Genomic DNA, 23886 nt, shown 5'->3' on the forward strand with positions numbered 1-23886 from the left:
GCTCCTGTGAAAAGGGGCTTAGAATATGGAAAGGGGGCCAAGAGGAAAAGGAGTGGTGACCCCAATTCACAGCCATTGTCCCCTACGCCACGTCACGCCACCGCCAGCCCGCCACGCACTCCCAGCCTGCCACGCACTCCCAGCCCCATTCTTTCGCCCTCCTCTTCAGCTGCCCTGTCTCCTGAGTCTTCAGAGTCGCCTTACCTCGGAAGGGAAGTAGACCTTCAACTTTACGTAGTAGAGGTTTCCGTAGGCCCAGTGTTCGTGGTAGAAGAGCTAGAACTTTGTCCCCTAGTGTAAGGCTAGCTCGTAAGGAAACTCGCACTAGGCAACTCGTCAGTCACGCCACTGCGAGTGACCTTGAACCCTCAGATAATCTCCCCACCACCATCACCACTACACCAACACGACCTAGGACAGCCTCTGCCTCACGCACTGTCTCACCGCCTGCCTCACCCACTCCCACACGACCTGCCTCACCCCGCCGCCCCCAGCACCTCCCAGCCTAGGCAGGGCACTCTTGATGCCTTCGTGTGGTCAGAGGGCTCAGATATTGTGCCGGAAGAACTGCCCTTTGATGACAGTGGGTGTGGAGTTCAGGCTGACTTCCCTGTCCAAGAGGATGGTGAATGCTTGGACTACCTGTTGGCCTTCCTTGACAACGAGGTAATGGAGCAGATTTGTACCGAGACGAACAGGTACGAAAGGCAATCTGCTGCAGTTCGTGAAGAAGAAGGTGAAGCTGCAACGCCATCCACGTCGCGGATGGCAGCATGGGTGCCTCTAACGATCAGGGAACTCTCTGTATTTATTGGATTGATGTTATTGATGCCCCACAATTGGAAACATAAGCTGGAGGAATACTGGAGTTCAGACGATCTTTGCCCAACACCAATCTTCATTAAATACATGAGCCGCGATCGTTTTAGGCAGCTCATGACTCTACCCTTCACTTCGCGAACGATGATGAGCCTTCCCGAACTGACCCACTATGGAAAGTGAGGGGAATCCTGAATTTGACCAAGGATAAGTTTACGAGGGTTCCTGCGCCCTTTCAAGAAAGTGGTGATTGACGAGTCTTTGGTTTTGTTCAGGGGCCGTCTTCGGTTTGTGCAGTATATTCCAAGCAAACGCCACTGCTTTGGAATCAAGTTTTTTGTGCTGTGCGACTGCAAGACTGGGTTCATCTTAGACTTCGTGATTTACACCGCCAGCAATGTCGATTTGGACAAGACTGACCCCTTGGATTCTCTGGTTCTGTGGTGAAAGTGCTTTTGGAAAAGTACTTTGGCGAGAATCATGTCCTGTATACGGAGAATTACTATACAGCTCCTAAACTCGCCAAGTACCTTTCTGAACATGGCGTCGGATCCTGTGGCACTGTCAGGAGCAATAGGGCACACTACCCTGCCTTCCCCGAGGCTGAAAAATCAAAGCGGGAGACGTGCACCTGAAGAAAACTGACAAGATGCTTGGCGATCAGGTGGCACGATAAGAGAGTCGTGAATGTGCTCACCACAGTACACAAGGGGGAAATGCTGGCCACAGGGAAGGTCGACAGAAGGACTGGCAAGCCTGTGATGAAGCTCTGATGCTGTCATTGACTACAACGTCAATATGCGGCTGGTGGACAAGTCTGACATGATGATCGGAGAGATAGACTGCCTGAGGAAGAATCGTCGTTGGTACAGGAAGGTGTTCTTGCACTTGATTGATGTGTGCATGCTGAACGCCTTCATCCTGTATAAAATCAAGAACAGGAAGCCAGCAAACTACTCTCTCCGAAGATTTTCTAAGACTTGTGTCTACCAGCTGCTTCAGCATTATGGCCAGGTACTTGCAACAGGTCCCAAACGCCACCCTCAGACACCTCCAGACCGCCTACAGTGTCAGGCCTACCTTCAGCGACACCGCCTGGAGCCACTGCCTGCCACTGCCAAGAGGGGAATAGCACTGAGGAGGTGCCATGTGTGCAGCCACACTACCAGGCAGGACAGAACCTTTAGGCGCACCTCCTTGCAGTGCAAAGAGTGCAAAATTCCCCTCTGTGCTTACCCGTGTTTCTTTGACTACCACAGCCTGACTAGATATTGAAAATAAGGGTAAGATTCTTGGAAATAATACTGAGAGCTGACAGTGATACTAGTGTTTAGTTTTCTTTTACGTACTGACAGTGACAGTCTGATGAGTGTAAATTAGTGTATGTACTTTGTAAAAGCACTGACAGTGACAGTGTTTTTTTGGTGTAAATACAGTAGAACCTCTTTGGTCCAGACCCCTTTAATCCGGATTTCTGTTAATTCGGACAAAATTTAAAAATAATAAGCTCCAAAAATATGTTGAAAGTAATTCTAAAGTCATTTTCAGTATTGGCGCGGAAAGCTATCGACATTCGTTTAGTCTCGGATCACGCTAGGTCGCAACATGGGTGCCTGTTTAAACACACGCTAACATTCGTTCCATCAACTTATATTTTTACGCTGTATTTCAAAAGTTAATCCTCTTTACCATGCCCCTTCATGCAAGTGTAGCTTCTGCAGTGAATAAAGGTGTTAAAAGGAGGAGTTTGCTTACATAAAAATAGGTCAGAATATTGTGCAGTGTTTAATGATTACTGTAGGTTATTTTTTGTACTTAAATGTGCTTTACTTGTACATCAAACATTAGCTTCTTGCCCATATGGGCATTATCAATATGCCAAAGATGACAGTGTATGTTTTGCCTACATAAGTTTTATTTTTATTCCAAATATTACAGTTACCGTATTTCGCGGCATGTAAGACGCAGCATTGTGAAAGACGCACCCTAATTCTGGCAGGGCAGTTCTGTGAAAAAAAAGTTTGCCCCAACCAAGACTGCAGTAAGGTTTCTTGATAAGAGCCATTACCACACAGATACACACTCACCTTTCAGAATCTATTCATTACTGATCATCAGCCTTTGGTTTCTTTTTTATATACAAAGAATGGTACAGGAAAAGAAAACAATGCACCTTCTTGACAAAACGTGACTGATATGAGCCACTATCACTTAGATACAACACTCACCTTTCAGAATCTATTCAGTACTGCTCATCATCCTTTAGTTTCTTCTTTTATGTACAAAGAATGATACAGGAAAAGAGAAAACAAAACCCCGTCTTAACAAAACGTGACTCCAAACCACGAGGCCATCTCAACTTTGTTGATAAAAATGTATCAGTAAACTGATCTAAACACTGTTTTTAATATTTTATGAATTTAAAACCACAAATGAAGTCAGTAAACTCTATTCTTTCATTCACTGACGAAACATAAAATACAATGAGATGTTCACATCAGTTCATTTATCCTAAAAGAACCCCGTCATATTCCACACCTGTTACGGAATTTCCTCACACTGCCTTGATTCAAGCACAATATCAGACGACTACCATCATTAATCATGCACTCTAACTAACCTGTAATTACCTCCACAAATAATATAATAAGGGTAGCAACTTGTAAATACACAAATTACAATGTTTTACAACCAAAGTTCAATATAGCAAGGCTGCTTGGGAACAGGATAGACAGCTGTTTTTACTCTCTTCTCTCAGTATCACTCCTTCACTGTCAGCTATGTTTGCCTTGCAGCATCAACAATTAAAAATGTATGCTTCACTGATCATAATTTACTATAAACATTATTTTCAAAACATACTATGGTGAAAACATCCATTGTTACACCTTAGTAACACTGCTGCCTCCCAGTCGCTAGACAGCAGTCTCTACCCCTTCCTCTCAGTATCACTTCCTCACTGTCAGCGATGTTTCCCTTGCAGCATCAACAGTTAAAAATACGTTCTTCACTGGATCACAATTTACTAAAAACAGACATTCATCTCAAAACATATCGAGAATGGTGAAACTATCTCTTAGCAACACTGCTGCATCCCAAGCGCTAGAAACTGGCTCAACCCTCTTCTCCCAGTATCACTCCCCTTACTGTCAGCTGTTTTCCTTGCAGCATCAACAACTAAACATGCATATTTCTCTTACCAGAATTTGCTAAAAAGAGACATCCCCCTCAAACCAGTCGAGTAGTGTGAAAACATCGTTTTTTGGTCTTAACACTGCTGCCTCCTAGTCGCTATGGTACACACACACGCACACATGTACACACCACATGCAACATTCGCTCACCTCTGAAACATTTACATCAGTCCGTTTTAGAGTACCCAGTGGCTTTATTATATGCCAAAAACATCAAAATGTATTTGGTTGTTCAATATAAATATCATCACTTAAGGACATGAAACATCTCAAACAATTTATTCATCCAAACATCGTCAGTGCAAGACTAAAGGTGTACAGCACCATTGATCCTAAATTTTCCATGGTTGCATCTGTCATGATCACCTAAAACCTATATTCACTTCATATTACTGACATGGTGAAAATTTCACTCGTCTTCAAATCCTGAGAATTCATCACTACTTCCCCGAGTCCTGAAGCATCACTGGAAGTCATCACCACGGTCATCATCACTGTTTCACTGTCACTTTCATACAGTAAATGGTCCTCAGTACCATCCATTGAATTGCTTATACCACACTTCATACGATTTTAACTTGGCAATCGTTTAACTGAGCACAGGCGATATTCAGACTTGGGGCATTTGATACAGCCCACATTAACCTCCTCAGTACATGTTTCCTGAACTGAATAAAATCATATGGCGAGCATGAATAAACTACCCTATAAAATACATTGCTGGGCTGAAGGGATTATAATAAGCGGATTATCAGTTCCCCTAGCCTGACTCTTCCCACTTCTACTTCCTTAACTACACCCACACCAAACTCTCACCCACACCTTAGGATTCTGGTCGTTTCGGCCGTAACGTCCAAATTGCAAACGACATTACAACCAAACCTAACCTAACCTAACCTAACCAAACCAATTTGGACGTTACGGCCTAAATGATCCCCATTGCCGATCATGAGAGCTTTGCTTAGGCAGCAGAGATGCAGAGAGTGAACGTTGTCAATCATTCTGATCGCTTCGTCTGCTAAGAATACAGCAGAAATGGCGGACGCTGATATGAATGCCCGTCAGGCACTGCTATTTCAGATATTGCATCTGTTATGCTACTCAGTGAATTTTATCCTATTTTCATAACAAAATACTGTAATTGGGTGTGCCCTGAGTTGCATAGACATTGCTAAAGTACTTCACTTAGCTGAAAAGTGAAGCTGTAACTTCGTTAGCTTGCTAGAGTAGGGTGTGCGCTAGACACTAAACTGCTAAGTTGCTAAACCGCTAAACCCCTTGACGGTATTGGCCAGTTGAGCTGAAAACAATCCCGTGAATGCTTTGTGTTCTTGAACTTGCATGTTTTAATATCTGCTGCATATATACACTCACAATATATCACACAAGTAACTGACCTAATTAGGGTTACTGAATTTCCATACGTGACGAAAGTCTGTTTTGGTGACTTGGCAGTTTCACTAGCCAGCATCTCTCCAGCATGATTGCTTTGCCAGTTAGTGAATGGATGGCAAACAAATAGTTATGATTGCCTTTCAGAAGGTTAGCAGACAGTTCACCAGTGAGCACGTTAGCTTGCTAGAGTAGGGTGTACGCTAGACACTAAACTGCTAAGTTGCTAAACCGCTAAACCCCTTGCCGGTATTGGCCAGTTGAGCTGAAAACAAACCGTGAATGCTTTGTGTTTTTGAACTTGCGTGTTTTAATATCTGCTGCATATATACACTCACAAAATGTCACAAAATTAACTGACCTAATTAGGGTTACTGTATTTCCATACGTGACGAAAGTCTGTTTTGATGACTTGGCAGTTTCACTAGCCAGCATCTCTCCAGTATGATTGCTTTGCTCGCTGGTGAATGGATGGCAAGCAAAGTGGTCATGATTGCCTTTCAGAAGGTTAGCAGACAGTTCACTAGTGATCATGTACGTTAGCTTGCTGGAATAGTGCGGATGCTAAACTGTTAAATTGCTAAACCGCCAAATATCTTCACGATGTTAGCCAGTTGAGCTGTAAACAAACCCGCGAAAGTTTTATGTGTTTCTGATCTCGGGTGTTTCTTAAATCTGCTGCATATACACACTAGTGTATATTATTTTTAAAAATAAAATTAAGTCTGCATACTGTAGAAAACACCTGTGGTTGCTATGCATTGAGATGATCATCTTTATAAGAGTTTATTCTCAGTGAAGCCTAACCTGCCTTAGTCTAACGTGCAGGACGCATGGGGATATTTTAAGGTAACTTTGAGACAAAAAAGTGCGTCTTATATGCCGCGAAATACGGTAATTAATTAATTTATTTTTTTGCCTACATGGGCCTTAGTCACTTACTACAATTTAAAATGTAGGCTAGTTTCCTGTCATGGCCTTACCTGTAAATTATGCAATACAAAACTATCGTACATGATTAGTATGGTTATTTTAGTATCCTTTCATCTTTTGCAGTTACATAGGGTTGACATATGCCACATATGTTAATAATTAACAAACATACCATATGTAGATAGTTTTTGGTATGAACTGGAGATTACCTTGATGGTCTGGACATTCTGCTAATTCGGACAACCCTTCCCCCCATATAGTCCGAATGAGAGAGGTTCTACTGTAAGTGTACATAGTAATAATATAAGTATTGCGAGTGACAGTCACTCCAGTGTAAGAAGTTGAAAGCATATGTTCCTATTCTATGTTCTGACAGTGACAGTTTGTTGTGTAGAAAATATTATTTTTATAACAATGGACAGTGACACTGATGAATAAGGCAAAAAACGGACAGCTACAGTGAAAGTGAGCGATAGAAATGAAGTGCGAGTGGCCGACCGGAGCGAGAATAAAGTGCCTGCCGTAAGGCTGAATAAACTCGCGCCGCGGTGGTCTTCCTCATTCCCGCTTCACAATACTGGCAGTGACAGTGATTTTTATGGCCGTAATAGTGACAAGCGAACGTTTGCGAAGTACTATGATGGAAAATAATGTAGTATACGTGTTTTTAGCCGTGAAAAGGCAAATGTGACAATAGTGACGGGAAGATCGCCGCGCTGCATGTCGGCCGTGCACTCCGTTCATTTTAGCCTTATTTTCAGTGCTTATTGTACAAATACGGATTCCAAACAACCTGTACGTTGTTGTATAAAGTGTACTGTGACAGATTGAGGCTGTGGTAGAAAGAAAACCGGGTTTCTGAAGGTGTGAAAGTGAAGACTTTGTTACCCAACTTTGCAAGTCTTCACAAGTCCTTTGGTAGTCCACGAAGGCTCAACATGTGTCTCAGGAGAAAGCTGAATTTAAGTACTCATTCATTCATTCATTGCCAGATGCCATGTATCCCAAACAGGGTGGTCAAGGGCTTAGAGTTAATTGTTTTACAGGGAGGGGCACTAATCCTCCACCAACCCCACTTAACATGTAGGGAGTTATGCCAACAGCATCTGGTGTTCCCAGGTGGTCACCCATCCAAGTACTAGCCATAAAAATTTTAATGCTCTAGGGTTAATCTCTGATTTTTGGCAAATATTTTCCCACAGGTACTCAGACCCCGCTACAACCCCGCCACAGCGGGGGGATCGGCCGTACACAGCCGCGTTTAAGGGGTTAATCAAATGGTATAATATATATACAATATTATTCTATATATTATACCATTTGATTATTGTAGTGAAGGTATAACACAGTACAGTACAGCAATGGTAGTTAAAACAGTTTAAAAACTGTTCATGTGATCTGGACTATAGTCTCACCAATCTAAAACCAAGGTTTGGGTGGGGTCTGGCGCTGATTGCAGCCATGCAATACTTCCTAAACGAGCGATGAGTATATTCTGTTATATATGTAATAGGCATCACAGATAGGTACACACATACTAATACAATATAAACGTAAGTATTCTAGCATATCAAAGGAAGGTAAACTTGTAATGCATATGGCTCTTGTACATCAATAAAGAAACGTGGCATACATATTTTACAGTGTTGCTGAAAAAAGTGTAGTTACTTTTACCGACTTTCACGGTAGTTCTAAGTTGGGTAAGTAATGTAACAATTACGTTTATAATATAATTTGAAGGAATCAGTAGAACATACGCTATTTTCTTAATAGAAATAAATAAGTTAAAACACTCACGAGCGGCAACATCCAGGCCCATACTGGGAATCATAAATAATATATGAGAGAGAGAGAATGCGATTTTTAAATTCATTATTTTGGTTATATATATAACTTAAATTAGTTTTTCTTTACACACACACACACACACACACACACACACACACACACACACAGAAGTGGGTGAAGTCATGTCAGGCCAGGTGGCGAGATGTGAGTGGCGAGCTCTAACGGTGTCAGGTCAGCCACTAGCCAATCAGAGTATAGGAAACAAGGCAACGATGTACGCCGGGAAATCCCGGCTGGACTCCACCCAAACCTTGGTTTTAGATTGGTGAGACTATAATGTCTGATATATCGGAAAAAGTCCGGGTTAGCAGGGGGAAGTCCAGATGTCGCTTTTATCATTCATTCATTGCCAGACGCCATGTATCCCAGACGGGGTGGCCAAGGGCTTGGAGTTAATTGTTTTACAGGGAGGGGCACTAATCCTCCACCAACCCCACTTGACACGTAGGGATGCCAACAGCATCTGGCGTTCCCAGGCGGTCACCCATCCAAGTACTAACCAGACCCAACGTTGCTTTTTTTTTCCTAGATAGGTTAGAAATGAGAAAACATGGAGAACATCCATAAAAGTACAGTAAGACCTCACTATAACAGACTAATTGGGGCCCAAACCACTCCGAAAAATGCGAAATTATGATGAAAGCGTAAGTAACACTTTCATCATAATTTCGCATTTTTCGGAGTGGTTTGGGCCCCAATTAGTCTGTTATAGTGAGGTCTTACTGTACTTTTATGGATGTTCTCCATGTTTTCTCATTTCTAACCTATCTAGGGAAAAGAAAAAAAAAAAAAAAAAAAAAAAGGTTGAAAATTGTCCAGCACCATGGCTCCATGAGGGTCCAAAGTCTGCTGGCACACTGCAGGTTAAGTGTCTTGGCAAACTTAACCTTTATGTAAGACTCCTACCACCTGCCATTGGGAAAAAAAAAAAATCTGTTTCATGCTGAATATATATTTTTTTCCCAACTCTGGGCAGAGGCTTCAGGGCCTATTTCCAAGTCCCAATAGTCTTCCTTGGGGCCCAGTAGTCCGCCTACATTTCCACATGTCACCACTTTGGTGCTAACACCCACCATCCATGTTGAATACATGCTATTGCTGTCTCATACAGGATTGGTATACTGGTATCAGTGGGGGTAATTTTATGACATGTAGGTGGGTCATCTGGTAGATCAGGAAAGTCTGCTTTTATAAAATTCAAATCCTTAAACTGTTCCCTGCCCCAGCCGGGATTCGAACCTGGGTCCGTTAGGACTGCATGCCGCCTCTCTATCGATTCTGGCACCGCCTCCCCCAACATAACAGTATGAGGTATCGTAGCTAACCTTCCTTAGTGATTTTCTTTTGCATATTACAACTTGACATACTGTTGCATGCTGATTATATGCCTTCAGTGTTGACATCAGTAACATAAATGAAGATATTATGGTGCAATGTGCAGTATAAATTATTAAGGAAAAGGGTTACAAACTCACCAGTGACACTCTGGAAAAAAGAGAAGAAGGAAGCCCTAATGGTAATGTACATTTTTTTTTCTTTCCTTTTTTTTCCCAGTTGATGGAACTGGACCACTCATGAGCTTGTTGCTAGTTTCCATTTTATGTCATATATTCCTCTTTTTCTTTAATTTATTGATAATGATGATGATGTTTCAGTGATCCCGCGCTCTACAAAAAGGAAACAGGCAGAGCTGGAGACAGAACAGTCAGCTGGCAAGAAGCTGTTGCTGTAACCCTCCACTTCAAATACGAGAGCTGTGCCCATTGAGCAGCAGCTCTGGGAGAGTGGGCAGCAGCTCTGAGGATTGGTTGGGGTTTGTAGATCCATGTGTCTTACTCCCATCAGATGAAAGCAAACAAGTTATAGTAACCAAGGAGATTCATTCCTATAGTACCTCATAACCAAGGCTCATTGACTTTCATACAACCACAACTTGAAGGTGTACTTGTGGCCAAATTGCCTCACATGAAAACAATAGACCATAATTCTTCCCTTCATTTATTTGTTCATTTATTTAGTGACATATGAAAAATTTGAATATATAGTTCTAAAATTTTTCTAGTTCTCGGTGCCCTACCTCACCTTAGATGATGATCATTATGATTTTTTTTTTTTTTTTTCCAGCTCAGCCTGTATGGCATGACTCAGGGCCAGTGAGCCATTTGGTTTGTTTTCAAACCAAGTTTCCAGCAGGCCCCACCTTTGCTGAGTTCAGCAATGGGGACATTGGTTGAGTCAGCACAGGTATGTTTTCTTTTGCTTTGTGTGTGTGTGTGTGTGTGTGTGTGTGTACCTAATTGTGATGTACAGGAAATGAGCTACACTCGTGGGGTGCCGTCGCTGTTTCTCAATAAGTCAAATTTAGCTTTAAACTTGTTTAAGTTTTTAGACTGGACGATCTCTTTGTCCAGGCTATTCCACAGGTCTATACATCTATAAGGAAAATTATTTTCTTGATATCCTTCAAGCAGCTTGGCTTCTTTAGTTTCATTCCGTGCCCTCTTGTTACTCTCTTATCCCATACAAACAGATCTTCTTTGTCAATTTTATCTACTCCCACCATGGTCCTGAACAATGCAATCATGTCGCCTCTCTTTCTTCTTTCCTCTAAGGAAGGCAAATCCAGTTTTTCCAGCCTGTCTCTGTATGACAGGTCTGCCAGACTGGGGACCATCTTGGTTGCTGTTCTTTGTATTCTCTCAATCTTGTTTATATCTTTCTTTTTGTGTGGGCACCACACTACTGCTGCATATTCTAACCTGGGGTGGATCATTGCCACTATCAATTTTTTCATCATCTCATCCATGTAATGAAATGCTACTCATATGTTAGTCAGGAGTTTATGTCTGTCTAACTGTCTTGTTAATGTGTTTTTCAGGTGACATTAGTCTCTTGGGTACCTTGTTGAAGGCTTTTTCCAAATGTAAATACTGTACCCACAATCCACCCAACCATCTCTCTCCTGTACCACGTCAATCACTCTTGAGTAAAAAGCTCAACAAGTTGGATACTCATGACCTTCCACTTCTGAATCCAAACTGACTATCAGCCAAAATATTCATCTCCTTCAGATATTTTATCCATCTGTCTTTCAGAATTCTTTCACACAATTTTGCCACCATGCTGATTAGGGACTTTGGTCCATAATTCAGGAGTTCTTCCCTGTTTCCTCCCTTATAAATTGGTACCACATTTGCCCTCTTCCATTCTTGAGGCACTTTCCCCTCTTCCAGAGAACACACAATTAAACTGTGAATTTTATCCGCCAGTTGTTCTCTGCATTCCTTCAGTACCTAATTAGAAATTCCATCTGATCCTGGGGCTTTCCTTACATCTTGAGTTTCTAGTAATTTTTACACTTCCTTTACTTCCACTTTTATATCTTTTATCACAACATGTCTAGTGTGTGTGTGTGTGTGTGTGTGTGTGTGTGTGTGTGTGCATTAATTATTTTTAGTGATGGAGAGAGAGAGACGCTTCATATGGTAGCACTGAAATAACTAGACAGTTCCACTGCCTGGTTATGTTGCTCTTCTCCTGCCCTGTCCTGTGACTGGAGTCCTGTAAGCCAAAGGTGTCTTTCCCCTGCAGTGCACATTCCTCTATTTGGAGGATGGGGAAGGAGTTTAGGCATTGGAGCCAGGTGGTTATATCACTGCCACCACGTGAAGGTGTCCCTACCCAACTGTTCACAGATAAAGTTATTCAGTTTATGATAAAGGAGGAGAATATTCGCCGGCTCAGACGTACAGAAATGACAATGATTAGGTGGATGTGTAATGCGTCCCTGCGTGCAAGGTCTGGGGGGCTGGGTTTACGATGGAAGAGTTGAGAGGTAGGATGGGACTGGAGTGTATTGGTGTTGTGATGAGGAGAGGTAGATTGAGATGGTTTGGACATGTGGAGAGGATGGGGGATGATAATTGGGTGAGGAAGGTGAGAAGTGTTAATATTGGGGGTGGGGTTACGAGGGGTAGACCGAGAAAGACATGGGACAAGGTCATTAAGTGTGACCTCAGGGTTAAGGCACTGAACAGGGAGGCTGCAATGGATCGTGCAGCGTGGAGAGCCGCCATTTGGTGACCAAGGCCGACACATGCAAGCATGTTGGAGCCTTCAAAAACAAATGAATAAACTTCATTAACTCCTTTATTACATACCATTTTCTTAAACCCATTTAACCCTACTGCTGTTTTTATATATTTTTCAATTCAGCTTATGGGAGACCTGTTCCTTTCACCGCTGTTGCTGGACAAGTGAATTCGGACTGGAAGATAAATTTTATATTGGCTGATAACCAAGTCACATGGAGAGACAGACTGACAAATGAGGAAGTGAAGGAGCGTTGTGGTGTGGACGTGGATGTGACAGGAAGCGTTAGGAGAAACACACTGAGGTGGTTTGGCCATGTGGAGAGGATGGAGAGTGAGCGACTAACTAAGAGAGTGTATGTGAGTGAGGTGGAGGGGGCAGAAGGAGAGGGAGGCCAAAGATGAGATGGAGAGATGGAGTGGAGAGGTATATGAGAGAGGGATGTGTGAGCTGGGAGTAGGGCAGTGAAATGGCCGGGGACAGGGCGACATGGGGGCGATTTGTTTGTGGCCACCCCATATGGGATTATGGTTTCCGGCAATAGATGGATAGATAGATAGATAGGTAACCAAGGAGAGTCATTCCCACCTCACAACTAAAGTTCATGGAGATTTACACAGCCATGGCTTTTAGTTCCATCATATGAACACACACAAGCTGTAACTTGATATGAACGGATCATCAATTTGGCTCTCTTTTGTATTGTTTTTATTTTTTCTTGGAGGGAACCGTTTGTGGGCTCCTGGCCTTTGGTTCCTTCTTTCTTGTCTAAAAAAAAAAAAAAAAAACTATCTTTCCCTAATTGACAGTTCACCTGTACCGTTGACATGGAATACCTGACTGAGGTGTACCGTGCCGCCAGAGTCCTCCACCTCCCAGTGACGGTCCTTTATTTGTGTTTGAGGAACCAGACCCACGAGCCGGCTGATGATCCACTCATCGGAGAAATTAAGGTGTGTTATTTGGCATCTTTTTACATCAACTTACCCATTTACACCTATTTTCAGTACCATTTGTGCTTCTTTTATACATAATTTACATTTACTTACCCCCATTTAATTATTAGCATCTTCATTTACACCTAGTGACAGTATCTATCTATCTGTCTATTGCCAGATGCCTTAATCCCGTAAGGGGTGGCCACAAACAAATTGCCTCCATGTCACCCTGTCCCCTGCCATTTCACTGCCCTGCTCCCAACACACACACCCCTCTCTGATATACCTCTCCACTCCATCCCTCCATCTCATCCTTGGCATCCCCCTCCCTTTCACTCCTCCACCTCACTCACATGCACTCTCCTCCTCAGTCTCTCACTCTCCATCCCCTCCACATTAGAAAATGACCAGTGGTGCTTGTGTTTTGTCCCAGGTCCATCAGAAAAGCATATACGCAACCCAGCGCACTAAACTGATGATGTTTTGCTACAAAGAAGGACTGAGGCTCGTTGTGCACACCTTCAACTTGCTGCCCACCCAGTCCATCAGTGGCTTGTGGATGTCACCCCTGTGTCCTGCCCTGGGTGAGCTTGTTATTATTACCGTGAACCGGGGTGAATTTGGACACGGGGTGGCTTCGGACGAAATTTGCATAAAAAGATTAAATGCTACGCAGCTGCTAAACGAAGAAAGATATCGTATATCTTTAAACGGGATAATGTTGCATAGGTTTTGTAAAATGTTATGTATAATTATCTTTTTAAAATATTATGTTCCACTGGTGAATATATTGTAATAAAGACAATGCAATTTTTTGGTAAAAAAATGAATACAGGAAAACTTGGTCTGGTGTGAACAAATCATAACAAACCGCACGCTTATACACATTTAGAGGTTTACTTTAACGTCTAACTTGAAGATTGGAACAGAGAAAGGGTTAAAATCTGCATTTTAAATGTATGTAAACATGACATGAGTGAATGTGTACGCATTTTTGGGATTTAAAGGGGTGACTTCGGACAATGGATATTTAAAGGGTTGAGGTCAGACAGCATATCTAATTTGCTTTTTTTATATGTAATAAAACATATTTTGTACAATGTACATAGTCTGCATGCTTATCTTTGTTTTGCATTTATATAACAGATGAAGTGTGAGATGAACTAAGCCACAATGCCTCGAAATTACAAGAGAGTGAGTGTATCTACCAGTGATGGTAGAAGACACTATACGGTGGAACGCCGTGGCAGCCTTTTAGAGTGTGCTAGTGCAGACGTACGTGATGGAAAGTTAAGTGTCAGACAGGCTGCTAAGAAATATGATGTTTCTAAAAGTACTTTACATGACTATATGACAAAGAAACATGTAAAAAAACCAGGTGGACAAACTGTCTTTACTCCAGAAGAAGAACTACATATTGTGAACTGAGTCATTACACTGGGAGAATGGGGTCTGCCTATTGACACTTTTGAACTGTGAATGTTAATAAAGTGCTACTTAGACGAACGTGGGATTACTGTGAAACGCTTCAAGAACAATCTTCCTGGAACTGATTGGAGTTCGTGTTTTCTGTTGCGCCACAAAAACAAATTGGCTCAGAGGATATCTCAAAATATTAAAGTTGCACGTGCTAAAGTTGGTCCAATTGAAATCAATCAATATGTTGATAATCTTGACAAAACACTGAAAGATGTGCCTCCTAGTAACATCATTAACTATGATGAAACCAATCTCTCTGATGACCCAGGAAACAAGAAAATCTTAGTTCGCCGAGGTACCAGATATCCAGAGAGGGTAATGAACCACACAAAATCCAACATCTCCATCATGTTCTCTTGTTCCGGGTCTGGAAAGATGCTTCCACCTTATGTGGTGTACAAGGCAGTAAACTTGTATGACACTTGGACAGAAGGTGGCCCTTCAAATGTGCGATACAACAGGACAGAGAGCGGGTGGTTCGACAGTAATACGTTTGAGGACTGGTTCTTTAAAGTTGGATTACCTCATGCAAAACGTCAGGATGGCAAAGTAGTGTTCATAGGGGATAATTAAGCTAGCCACCTTTCTCTGTCTGTTGTGGAAGCTTGTGAGGAGCACAACATTGATTTTGTTTTATTGCCCCCCAATTCTACACATCTCACCCAACCCTTAGATGTTGCTGTCTTCCGTGCAGTGAAAACTCATTGGCGTAAAATTCTAAGTGAATTCAAAACATCAAGTATTGGAAGAAGAAGTGTGTCCCTTCCAAAATCAGAGTTCCTAAAGCTTCTAGGACAACTGCTCAATAGAATAAGCGATAATATTATGAAGAATATCATGAATGGCTTTCGCAAGTGTGGGATAACGCCACTTAACCAACAGGAGGTACTAGCTCGTCTACCACAACACACTGATTCCGGTACTGATACCGGTACCACTGTTACTTCAGAGATTAACACTGATACCGGTACCAGTACCAATGCCTCATCTCAAGCATCTACCTCGGGTTATGCAACAACCCCACATGTACCTGCAAGAAATTCAAGTGCCAGTATTACCACCGGTAGTGATTTTGCATCACATTTTGATGAGTCACTGGTCAGTGTTCTATCGGAAATGCGATATGGAAAGAAGCAATCATGCCAGAGGAAGAGGAAACTAAAAGTGCCTGCAGGCAAGAGTGTAACAGCTAAGTGACTAAGGGAAATGAGAGAAGAGGGAACTGTAAGCACAGATTCTGAGTCATCCAATACTGGTACCGGTACTGCTGCAATACTTAGTGAAGTAGAGCGCCCTATCATAGATATGGATGGTGAGGACCTGCAAATACAGCCAGTGAATCAAGCAGAAGAAGATTCTCCTGAAGCAGCAGGGGCAAGTAATGATGGGACACTTGAGACACAAGAATTAGAGGCAAGTACCAGCACTGATGGGACAGCTATGACGCAAGCAACAGTAACAAGTACTGGTACCGGTACTGGTACCAGAACTACAACTGAGACAGCAGAGACAGATGTAGGCCCAACACGTAATCCTAAGCTACATGACTGGGTGATTGTACAACTTTCAGATGAGACAGGAAAGAGGAGGAAGTATTTTGTTGCTATTGTCATTGATGTACAAACATTGAAAGTTAGGTTCTTAAAACATGTAAGAGGTACAAAAGAATGTGTTTGTAACTTCTAATGTTCCAGGTGATGAAATGTGTGCCATAGACGAGTCAGACATAGTAATGTACTTACAGGAGCCAATCCTGGACAAACGAGAACGTATGATTTTTGATCTAGATGTTACCTCATGGCCACAGTAAGTCATTGTGTGATCTCTTAGAATTCCAGTTGTTCACTTTGTTGTAATATTTCTAGTTATTGTGCCTTATTCTTGTCATATTTCTAGTCTGTTCTTGAAAAAGGAGAAGATATGATTTTCAATCTTTATGTTAATTCATGGCCACAGTAAGTCACTGTGATCTCACAGAATGGCATTCGTTCTGTACCGGGTATTTATGTCACATTTCTAGTCTGAGAAGAGATATTATTTAGTTTAATTGGTTTTGTGCAATGTGAGAACACATATTATTTAAGTTACCATATGGTACCGGTATGATATCCTTATAGTTTGTGTCCACTCCCTCCTCTTGTTCCTCATCTACTTCCCCCTTCCATTCCTAACTCCTCATGTTTCTCCTTCCCAAGCTCCTTCACTCTTTAGCTCTTTCCTTCCTATCTTCTGTTCCTCCATTCCAAGTTCCCTTTAATTAGGCATTTAAATAGCCGGCACGCTTTAAACCATCCTGTCAGTCAGTCACAATCGTGCCTTTAAACCTGCGCATAGCGTGGGAATGTACTCCCTATAATGTATATGTATAATCAACTAAACTGGGGTTGTAAGTCAATGAAAAATTTATTTTTTCATCTATTTTTGCTATATATCACTGTACTATTTACTTGTAATTTTTCTGTATTTTTTTGTATTTTTTTCAGCAATTTTTTTAAAAGTCGCGCAGTGTCCGAAGACCCCCCAGAACTGTCCAAACATTCAGCTGAGCTACTAGGGGCCCATTTCAGTGCATTTCTAATGAGTGTCCGGGGTCACCCCAAGGCTGTCCGAAGTCTCCCCAGTCCGGGGTGACCTCGGACACCTATAAAATATTTTACTACGTCTAGATGGAGATACTGAGATTATCAAGCTGTTAGATACCTACAGGTTATTGGCTCACGTACGTATGTAATACTTAACATCAGTATTTTGGCCAAAATAAATTGTGTCAGGATGAAAAAAACTTCAAAATCGTCCGAAGTCACCCCGGTTCACGGTATTCCCCTTGTTCTTATCATTCCTGTTATTATTAGTATTTATTGTTATGATGATGATGATTATGATTATTATTACTATTATTATTATTATTATTTAGTGGTGGGTGGGGGCGCTCACCATCCACCCAATCGATGTAGTGCTGCTGTTGGGTGCCTGCCCTTTCCTCTCCTCCATCCTTCTTTCCTTCCATCTTCTATCTTTCCTTCGTTCTTTCCTCTTCCTTCTGCCTACGGGTGACTTAACACTCCCTCTTCTATTTTTCTTTCCTTCATTCTTTCCTCTTCCTTCTGCCTGTGGGTGACTACACTGAGTGACAAGCCAAATGGTTTCCTGAACACCAGGAAACCATTTGCTGCGCTGGGTGGTAACCATATAACCAAATTTTTTGCGCCTGGTGGTTTAGTGGGTAATTATTGCACTCCAGTCGGATTGAGCCGGGTGAAGGTTTATATCCAAGGGATGGTTGGGGTTTATTGCTCATGTAATGCCACTCAGGGATGAGTGAGGCTGGTCACTCTCATCTTAAATGTCAGGACCAATGGCCTAGCCCCAGGCTTCTACACTCCTCATGGGGCAATGTAGGATTGGATGATGGATGGATGGATTATTATTATTATTATTATTATTATTATTATTATTATCAGTATTCCATCCATCATGTAATCCTGTGTTGCCCCATGAGGAGGGTAGGAGCCCGGGGCTAGGCAAGTTGGTCCTGACATTTAAAATGAGAGCGACCAGCCTCACTCATCCCTGAGTGGCATTACATGAGCAATAGACCCCAACCACCCCTTGGATATAAACCTTCACCAGCTCAATCCGATTGGAGCGCTGTAATTACCCACTAAACCACCAGGCACCATAATATGGCTATATGGTTACCACCCAGCAGCAGCAGCAGTATCTTTGTCATCATTCTCTCTCTCTCTCTCTCTCTCTCTCTCTCTCTCTCTCTCTCTCTCTCACTCTCTCACTACTACCACCACAACAATAAACACACCCCCACATTATCTCAGAGGAAGGTACACCCAGAACATCTCTCTCTCTCTCTCTCTCTCTCTCTCTCTCTCTCTCTCTCTCTACTACCACCACAACAATAAACACACCCCCACATTATCACAGAGGAAGGTACACCCAGAACATCTCTCTCTCACTTCCATTACTACTACTACTACTACAAGAACAGCAGTAAAAACACAGATGGGTAGTACAGGCAGAGGGACTGAATGGGTTGTTAGCTGTGTTTTGAAGGGTAGTGAAGCAGCGTGCAGTGTAGTGTGGCTGGGGCAGTGTGTAGTCTCTAGGAAGGGCAGTTGGAATAGAGAGAGAGAGAGAGAGATGAAATTATTTACCATCAGTGAGGCAGGAGGTAAGGATGTGTGGCCATATGGGAGAGACTGCATTATTAGAGAGATATAACCGGTTGTTGAATGAGGAGTTTGACTGGGACAGGGAAGGTTTGGAGCCAGCAGATCCAGTGTCTGGCCCTTGGCCTTTGATTGATACTGCTACTGTGAGTGAGGCAATAGGCAGGATGAGGGTGGGGAAGGCAGCAGGTGTGTCTGGGTTGACTGCCGAAATGTTGAAGGCCTCAGGCGATATAGGGGTGAGTTTAGTCACTGACCTGATAAATAGGATTATTTATGAGTGTGTTGTCCCAGATGATTGGCTGAAGAGTGTAATTGTAAATGTGTATAAAGGGAAGGGTGATGCCCTGGAAAGAGGAAATTATAGAGGTATAAAGCTTTTAGATCAGATAATGAAGGTAATGGAGAGAATTCTAGAAGGTATGATTAGAGAAAGAGTGAATATTGATGAGATGCAGTTTGGGTTTATGCCAGGTAGGGGGACCACTGATGCCATATTCATTGTTCGACAGCTTCAGGAAAAATATATGGGTAGGAGAAGGGATCTCTATTTTGTTTTTGTTGATTTGGAAAAGGCCTTTGACAGAGTCCTTAGAGAGGTGGTGAAGTGGGCAATGAGAAAGCTTGGCTTGGAGAAGTGGCTGGTTAGGGTGGTTATGGCCATGTATGTGGGTGCTCACACCCAGGTGAGAGTGAATGGAGATTTGAGTGATGAGTTTTTCGTGAATGTTGGTGTGCATCAGGGGTCAGTCTTGAGTCCCATGTTATTGATCATGGTACTTGAAGCCCTTTCACGTGACATTAGAAACGGACTCCCGTGGGAGTTGTTGTATGCTGATGATTTGGTGTTGATTGCAGAGAATGAAAGGGAGGCGGAGGAAAGGTTTAGGAAGTGGAGAGATGGTATGGGGCACAAGGGTTTAAGGGTAAATGCAGATAAAACAAAAGTGATGATATCTAGGGTTGGTGGCGGTACTGTCAAAGACGAGGGAGAATGGCCATGTGCAGTTTGCCACAAGGGCATGGGAAGTAATTCCATCTTGTGTGGTGTGTGTGATAAGTGGGTGCATAAGAGATGTAGTGGTATCAGAGGTAGACTGCGAGATAATGCTGATTTTATGTGTACGGCGTGCCGGGTGAGCAGGTGGAGATTGTCAGATGTGAAAGGATTGAACTTGCTGGTGAATCTCTTGAGTGTGTGGAAGAGTTTTTTTATTTGGGAGACATGTTGTGTGCTGGAGGTGGGGCTGGAGCTAGCTCTGTGGCTAGGGTGAGAAGTGGTTGGAAGAAGTTCAGGGAGCTCTTGCCTCTCCTGACATTGAGAGGGCTCTCCCTACGTGCTAAGGGGTCTTTGTATGCAGCATGTGTTAGGAGTGTAATGCTGTATGGCAGTGAGACCTAGGCAGTGAAGGAGGAAGATATTCGCCGGCTCAGACGTACAGAAATGACAATGATTAGGTGGATGCAGTGCGTCCCTGCGTCCAAGGCCTGGAGGGGCTGGGTTTACAATGGAAGAGTTGAGAGGTAGGATGGGACTGGAGTGTATTGGTGTTGTGATGAGGAGAGGTAGACTGAGGTGGTTTGGACATGTGGAGAGGATGGGGGATGATAATTGGGTGAGGAAGGTGAGAAGTGTTAATATTGGGGGTGGGGTTATGAGGGGTAGACCGAGAAAGACATGGGACGAGGACATTAAGTGTGACCTTAGGGTTAAGGGACTGAACAGGGAGGCTGCAATGCATCGTGCAGCGTGGAGAGCCGCCATTAGGTGACCAAGGCCAACACATGCAAGCATGTTGGAGCCTTTAAAAATGAATAATAAAAATAATAAAAAATAAGAGAGAAGGGGGGGGAGCTAGGAGGAAGAGGGCAAGAGAGAGACGGGGGAGAGGACATTACAATAAAATTAATGAGAAAAGTTAAAAATGGTGAGGGAAGAGGAAGAGAGGGGTGGGGGGAGGTGGAAGGCAGAAATGGGGCACAGAGAGAGAGAGAGAGAGGAGAGAAAATTATTTACCATCAGTGAGGCAGGAGGTAAGGTTGTGTTGGAAAGAAATTGCATTATTATATTTCATTATTTTTCAGGTTAACATCAACTTCCCGAGTGAAGATAATGTGAGGAGTGGCATTGAGGGACGGCATGGAGGGCGTGGCCTGTTTCTATCTCGGGCAAAGTATGATGTCCAATTGTGGAGCCACAGTCTGTACCAGTAAGTATATCTGGTCATTGTTGTTGTGGCCAGGGGTTCATGTGGACACAAACCCAGTGGACTGCAGGATGTAGTGCCCATCTTGCTGCAGTCTGCCTTGTGGAGGGAGGCAGCTGTAGGACACTGGTTGGACATGGAGCCACCCACTTACATCAGTGCCACCATGTGAAGGTGTCCCTCCTTGCCACCATGCATAGTGGACATGTGGTGTTATCTAACCTATCTATCTATCTATAGCCCGACACCCTAATCCCACAAAGGGTGGCTGCAGACAAAACGCCTCCAAGTCACTCTGTCACCCACCATTTGACTGCCCTCCCCCCAGCTTACTCCCCCCTCCCTCATATACCTCTCAGCTTTGTCCCTCCACCTCATCCTCGGTCTTCCCCTCCCTCTCCCTCCCTCCACTTCACCTGTACATACACGCTTTTAGTTAATGAAGAAGGAAGTGTATTTAGAGTGAAGATTCAGTGTGGCAGTAGCTGGTTGGCTTCATCTGACAGTGTTTTATAGCCCTTTTCAGCTCAGTTGATGGTTAATTGGATCAGTAACCAAGGACACTCATTCATACCTCATATCATAGGCTCAGTGATTTTCCTACAACCATGTCATAGTATTTATGTTGCCAGAATAGCCCAGCACTGCCAATTGAACACAAACCAACTGTAGTAACCAGTGACACTCCTTCCTGCCTCAGGATTACACTTCATTGAATATCACACAACATGACTTACACTGGCCTGTCAAATACTACACTATTTAAGCTCCAAAATCATTATTAGCATAGCAACATAATAGATATAATGGTTGCATGTATATAATAAATATAATATAGATGATATATTGCTGTAGTGAGCAGAGGAAAAATCTGATGAATTTTTCTTTCCAGCTTGTGGTGAAGTGACAAAAGAAACTAACTCATCACACGCCACATACCAAGACATGCCACCATCAGGCATGACACTGCTGCTGAGTACTTCATCTTGACCTCCCATAATCTCTCCAAGGCAGCATGAGGGGAGGTATCTGGTCAGGCCTGATTGACTATACTCAGTTATGAGGTTGGTGTGCTGCTCCTACCAAAATTACTGGTGAGTATATATGTATGTGTGTGTGTGTGTGTGTTTAAATAACTTATGTGTAATAATTTACTAACTCTACTAATTATACTGAAAACTTATTTTGATATTTTACACTTACACTGTAAGCTTATACTACCAGTGAAACTCATTCCTGCCTCATGATTAAAGTTAACTGAATTACACACATGAGGCTGTCAAATAGTACAGTGTTTAAGTTCCAAAAAAAGTCATAAGTAGCAAAAGCATTATCAGCATAGCAACATAATAGATATAGCAGTAGCATGTATATAATATAGATGATACAATCGGATACGTTTATTTGAAGCTACAGAACCTGGTGAATGTTTTTGGTGTATCTGATAGAGCCAGGATTTCAGGGGCTTGAATGATGAGTGAATGGAAGCTTGGCCCATTGGACTGGGCAAATTTGGGCTGTCTGGACATTGCTACTCCTCACCCTGCCCTAGGGTGGGAAAGAAGGTCTGGATGATGTTGATGATGATGATGATGATGATGATGATATGATAATGGTTGTAGTGAGTACAGGAAATATATGATGATTTTTTCTTTCCAGCATGTGGCAAGGTGAAAATAAAAACCTGCCTCGTGACATGCCACAGCCAAAGACTTATGCCGCCACCAGGGGTGATACTGACACCAGCGAGTGTTTCATCTTGACCTCACACAGTCTTATGCCGCCACCAGGGGTGATACTGACACCAGCGAGTGTTTCATCTTGACCTCACACAGTCTTATGCCGCCACCAGGGGTGATATTGACACCAGCGAGTGTTTCATCTTGACCTCACACAGTCTCTCCAAGGCAGCATGGGGGGGTATCCAGTTGGTCCAGCTTTACCACCCTCAGTTATGCAGTTGGTGTGCTGCTGCTTCCAAAACTACTGCTATGTATATTTGTATGTGCATATGTGTGTAAATAACTCATGTGGAATTATTTACTATAAACTAATTATGCTGAAAACTTATTTTAACTGATAATTTACACATACACTTTAAACTTATGCTACCCTTGTACTTAAGACATATATTTCTGACATAGACTTGTATATATAAATGTCTCTCTCTCTCTCTCTCTCTCTCTCTCTCTCTCTCTATTCCACGTTTATATATATATATATATATCTATATATTGATAATATGATAGAATATATGTATGAACTATCCTTGATGTATTTCAGAATGCATGTCTAGTTATTCTTGTAAATCATAGTGAAAGTAATGCTAAAGATTCAGAAAATTAACTTACAAAGTAAAATAAAGCATTTTCTGTAAGGTAGTTTTTTTTATGTGAGGAAGAAGGAACCAAAGGCTGAGCCAGCAAAACAGTTCCTTCCAAGAAAAAAACAAAACAAAAACAATACAAAAGGGAGCCAATTTCAAGATCCATTCATTTTGAGATGCCTGGACACACTGCGTTTGAAAGACTGGAGATCATAGGAAGTAGGAAATACCACTTTCTTGTTAGTAAATTGTTGATGTAAGGTGGTTTAACAAGAGACCAGTCACAACACTACTACAGTATCCTCTCAGCCCTATCAGGAAATAATGGAAGAAACTCTGTAATGGGCCAAAGCTCTTTTACCCATTTGAGAGGAGCCTGTGAGTTACATGGAGAGACAGATTGACAAATGAGGACGTGAAGGAGCATCGTGGTGTGGATGTGGATGTGATGGGAAGCATTAGGAGAAACACACT

At 42.6% G+C, this 23886-nt stretch overlaps 1 protein-coding gene across 2 annotated transcripts; it reads left to right on the plus strand.

Annotated features, from left to right (window-relative positions):
• The first annotated feature begins 10323 nt into the window (after positions 1-10323).
• Positions 10324-23261, plus strand: LOC145409246 (tyrosyl-DNA phosphodiesterase 1-like). 2 transcript variants are annotated; one of them, XM_080279730.1, is made up of 6 exons: positions 10324-10430; positions 13088-13231; positions 13650-13800; positions 20965-21089; positions 21979-22180; positions 22746-23261. In XM_080279730.1, exons 1-4 carry the CDS (start codon positions 10404-10406, stop codon positions 20967-20969), a joined length of 327 nt encoding a protein of 108 aa, XP_080135856.1. In that variant the 5' UTR covers positions 10324-10403; the 3' UTR covers positions 20970-21089; positions 21979-22180; positions 22746-23261. The 2 variants fall into 2 exon arrangements, with proteins under 2 accessions (XP_080135856.1, XP_080135857.1); XM_080279731.1 differs by lacking the exon at positions 13650-13800.
• Positions 23262-23886: the final 625 nt, after the last annotated feature.

Source organism: Coenobita brevimanus, chromosome 80 (assembly GCF_032717465.1).
Source record: "Coenobita brevimanus isolate Jiangsu-jjx chromosome 80, ASM3271746v2, whole genome shotgun sequence".
Lineage (NCBI taxonomy): Eukaryota > Metazoa > Arthropoda > Malacostraca > Decapoda > Coenobitidae > Coenobita > Coenobita brevimanus.

Bases quoted from the DNA above. Each gene is read 5' to 3' on its own strand.
- LOC145409246 (XM_080279730.1), top strand. From the start codon at position 10,404: ATGGGGACATTGGTTGAGTCAGCACAG. The intron at 10,431-13,087 runs GTATGTTTTCTT...CCTAATTGACAG, and splicing joins CATTGGTTGAGTCAGCACAG to TTCACCTGTACCGTTGACAT. The intron at 13,232-13,649 runs GTGTGTTATTTG...GTTTTGTCCCAG, and splicing joins CACTCATCGGAGAAATTAAG to GTCCATCAGAAAAGCATATA.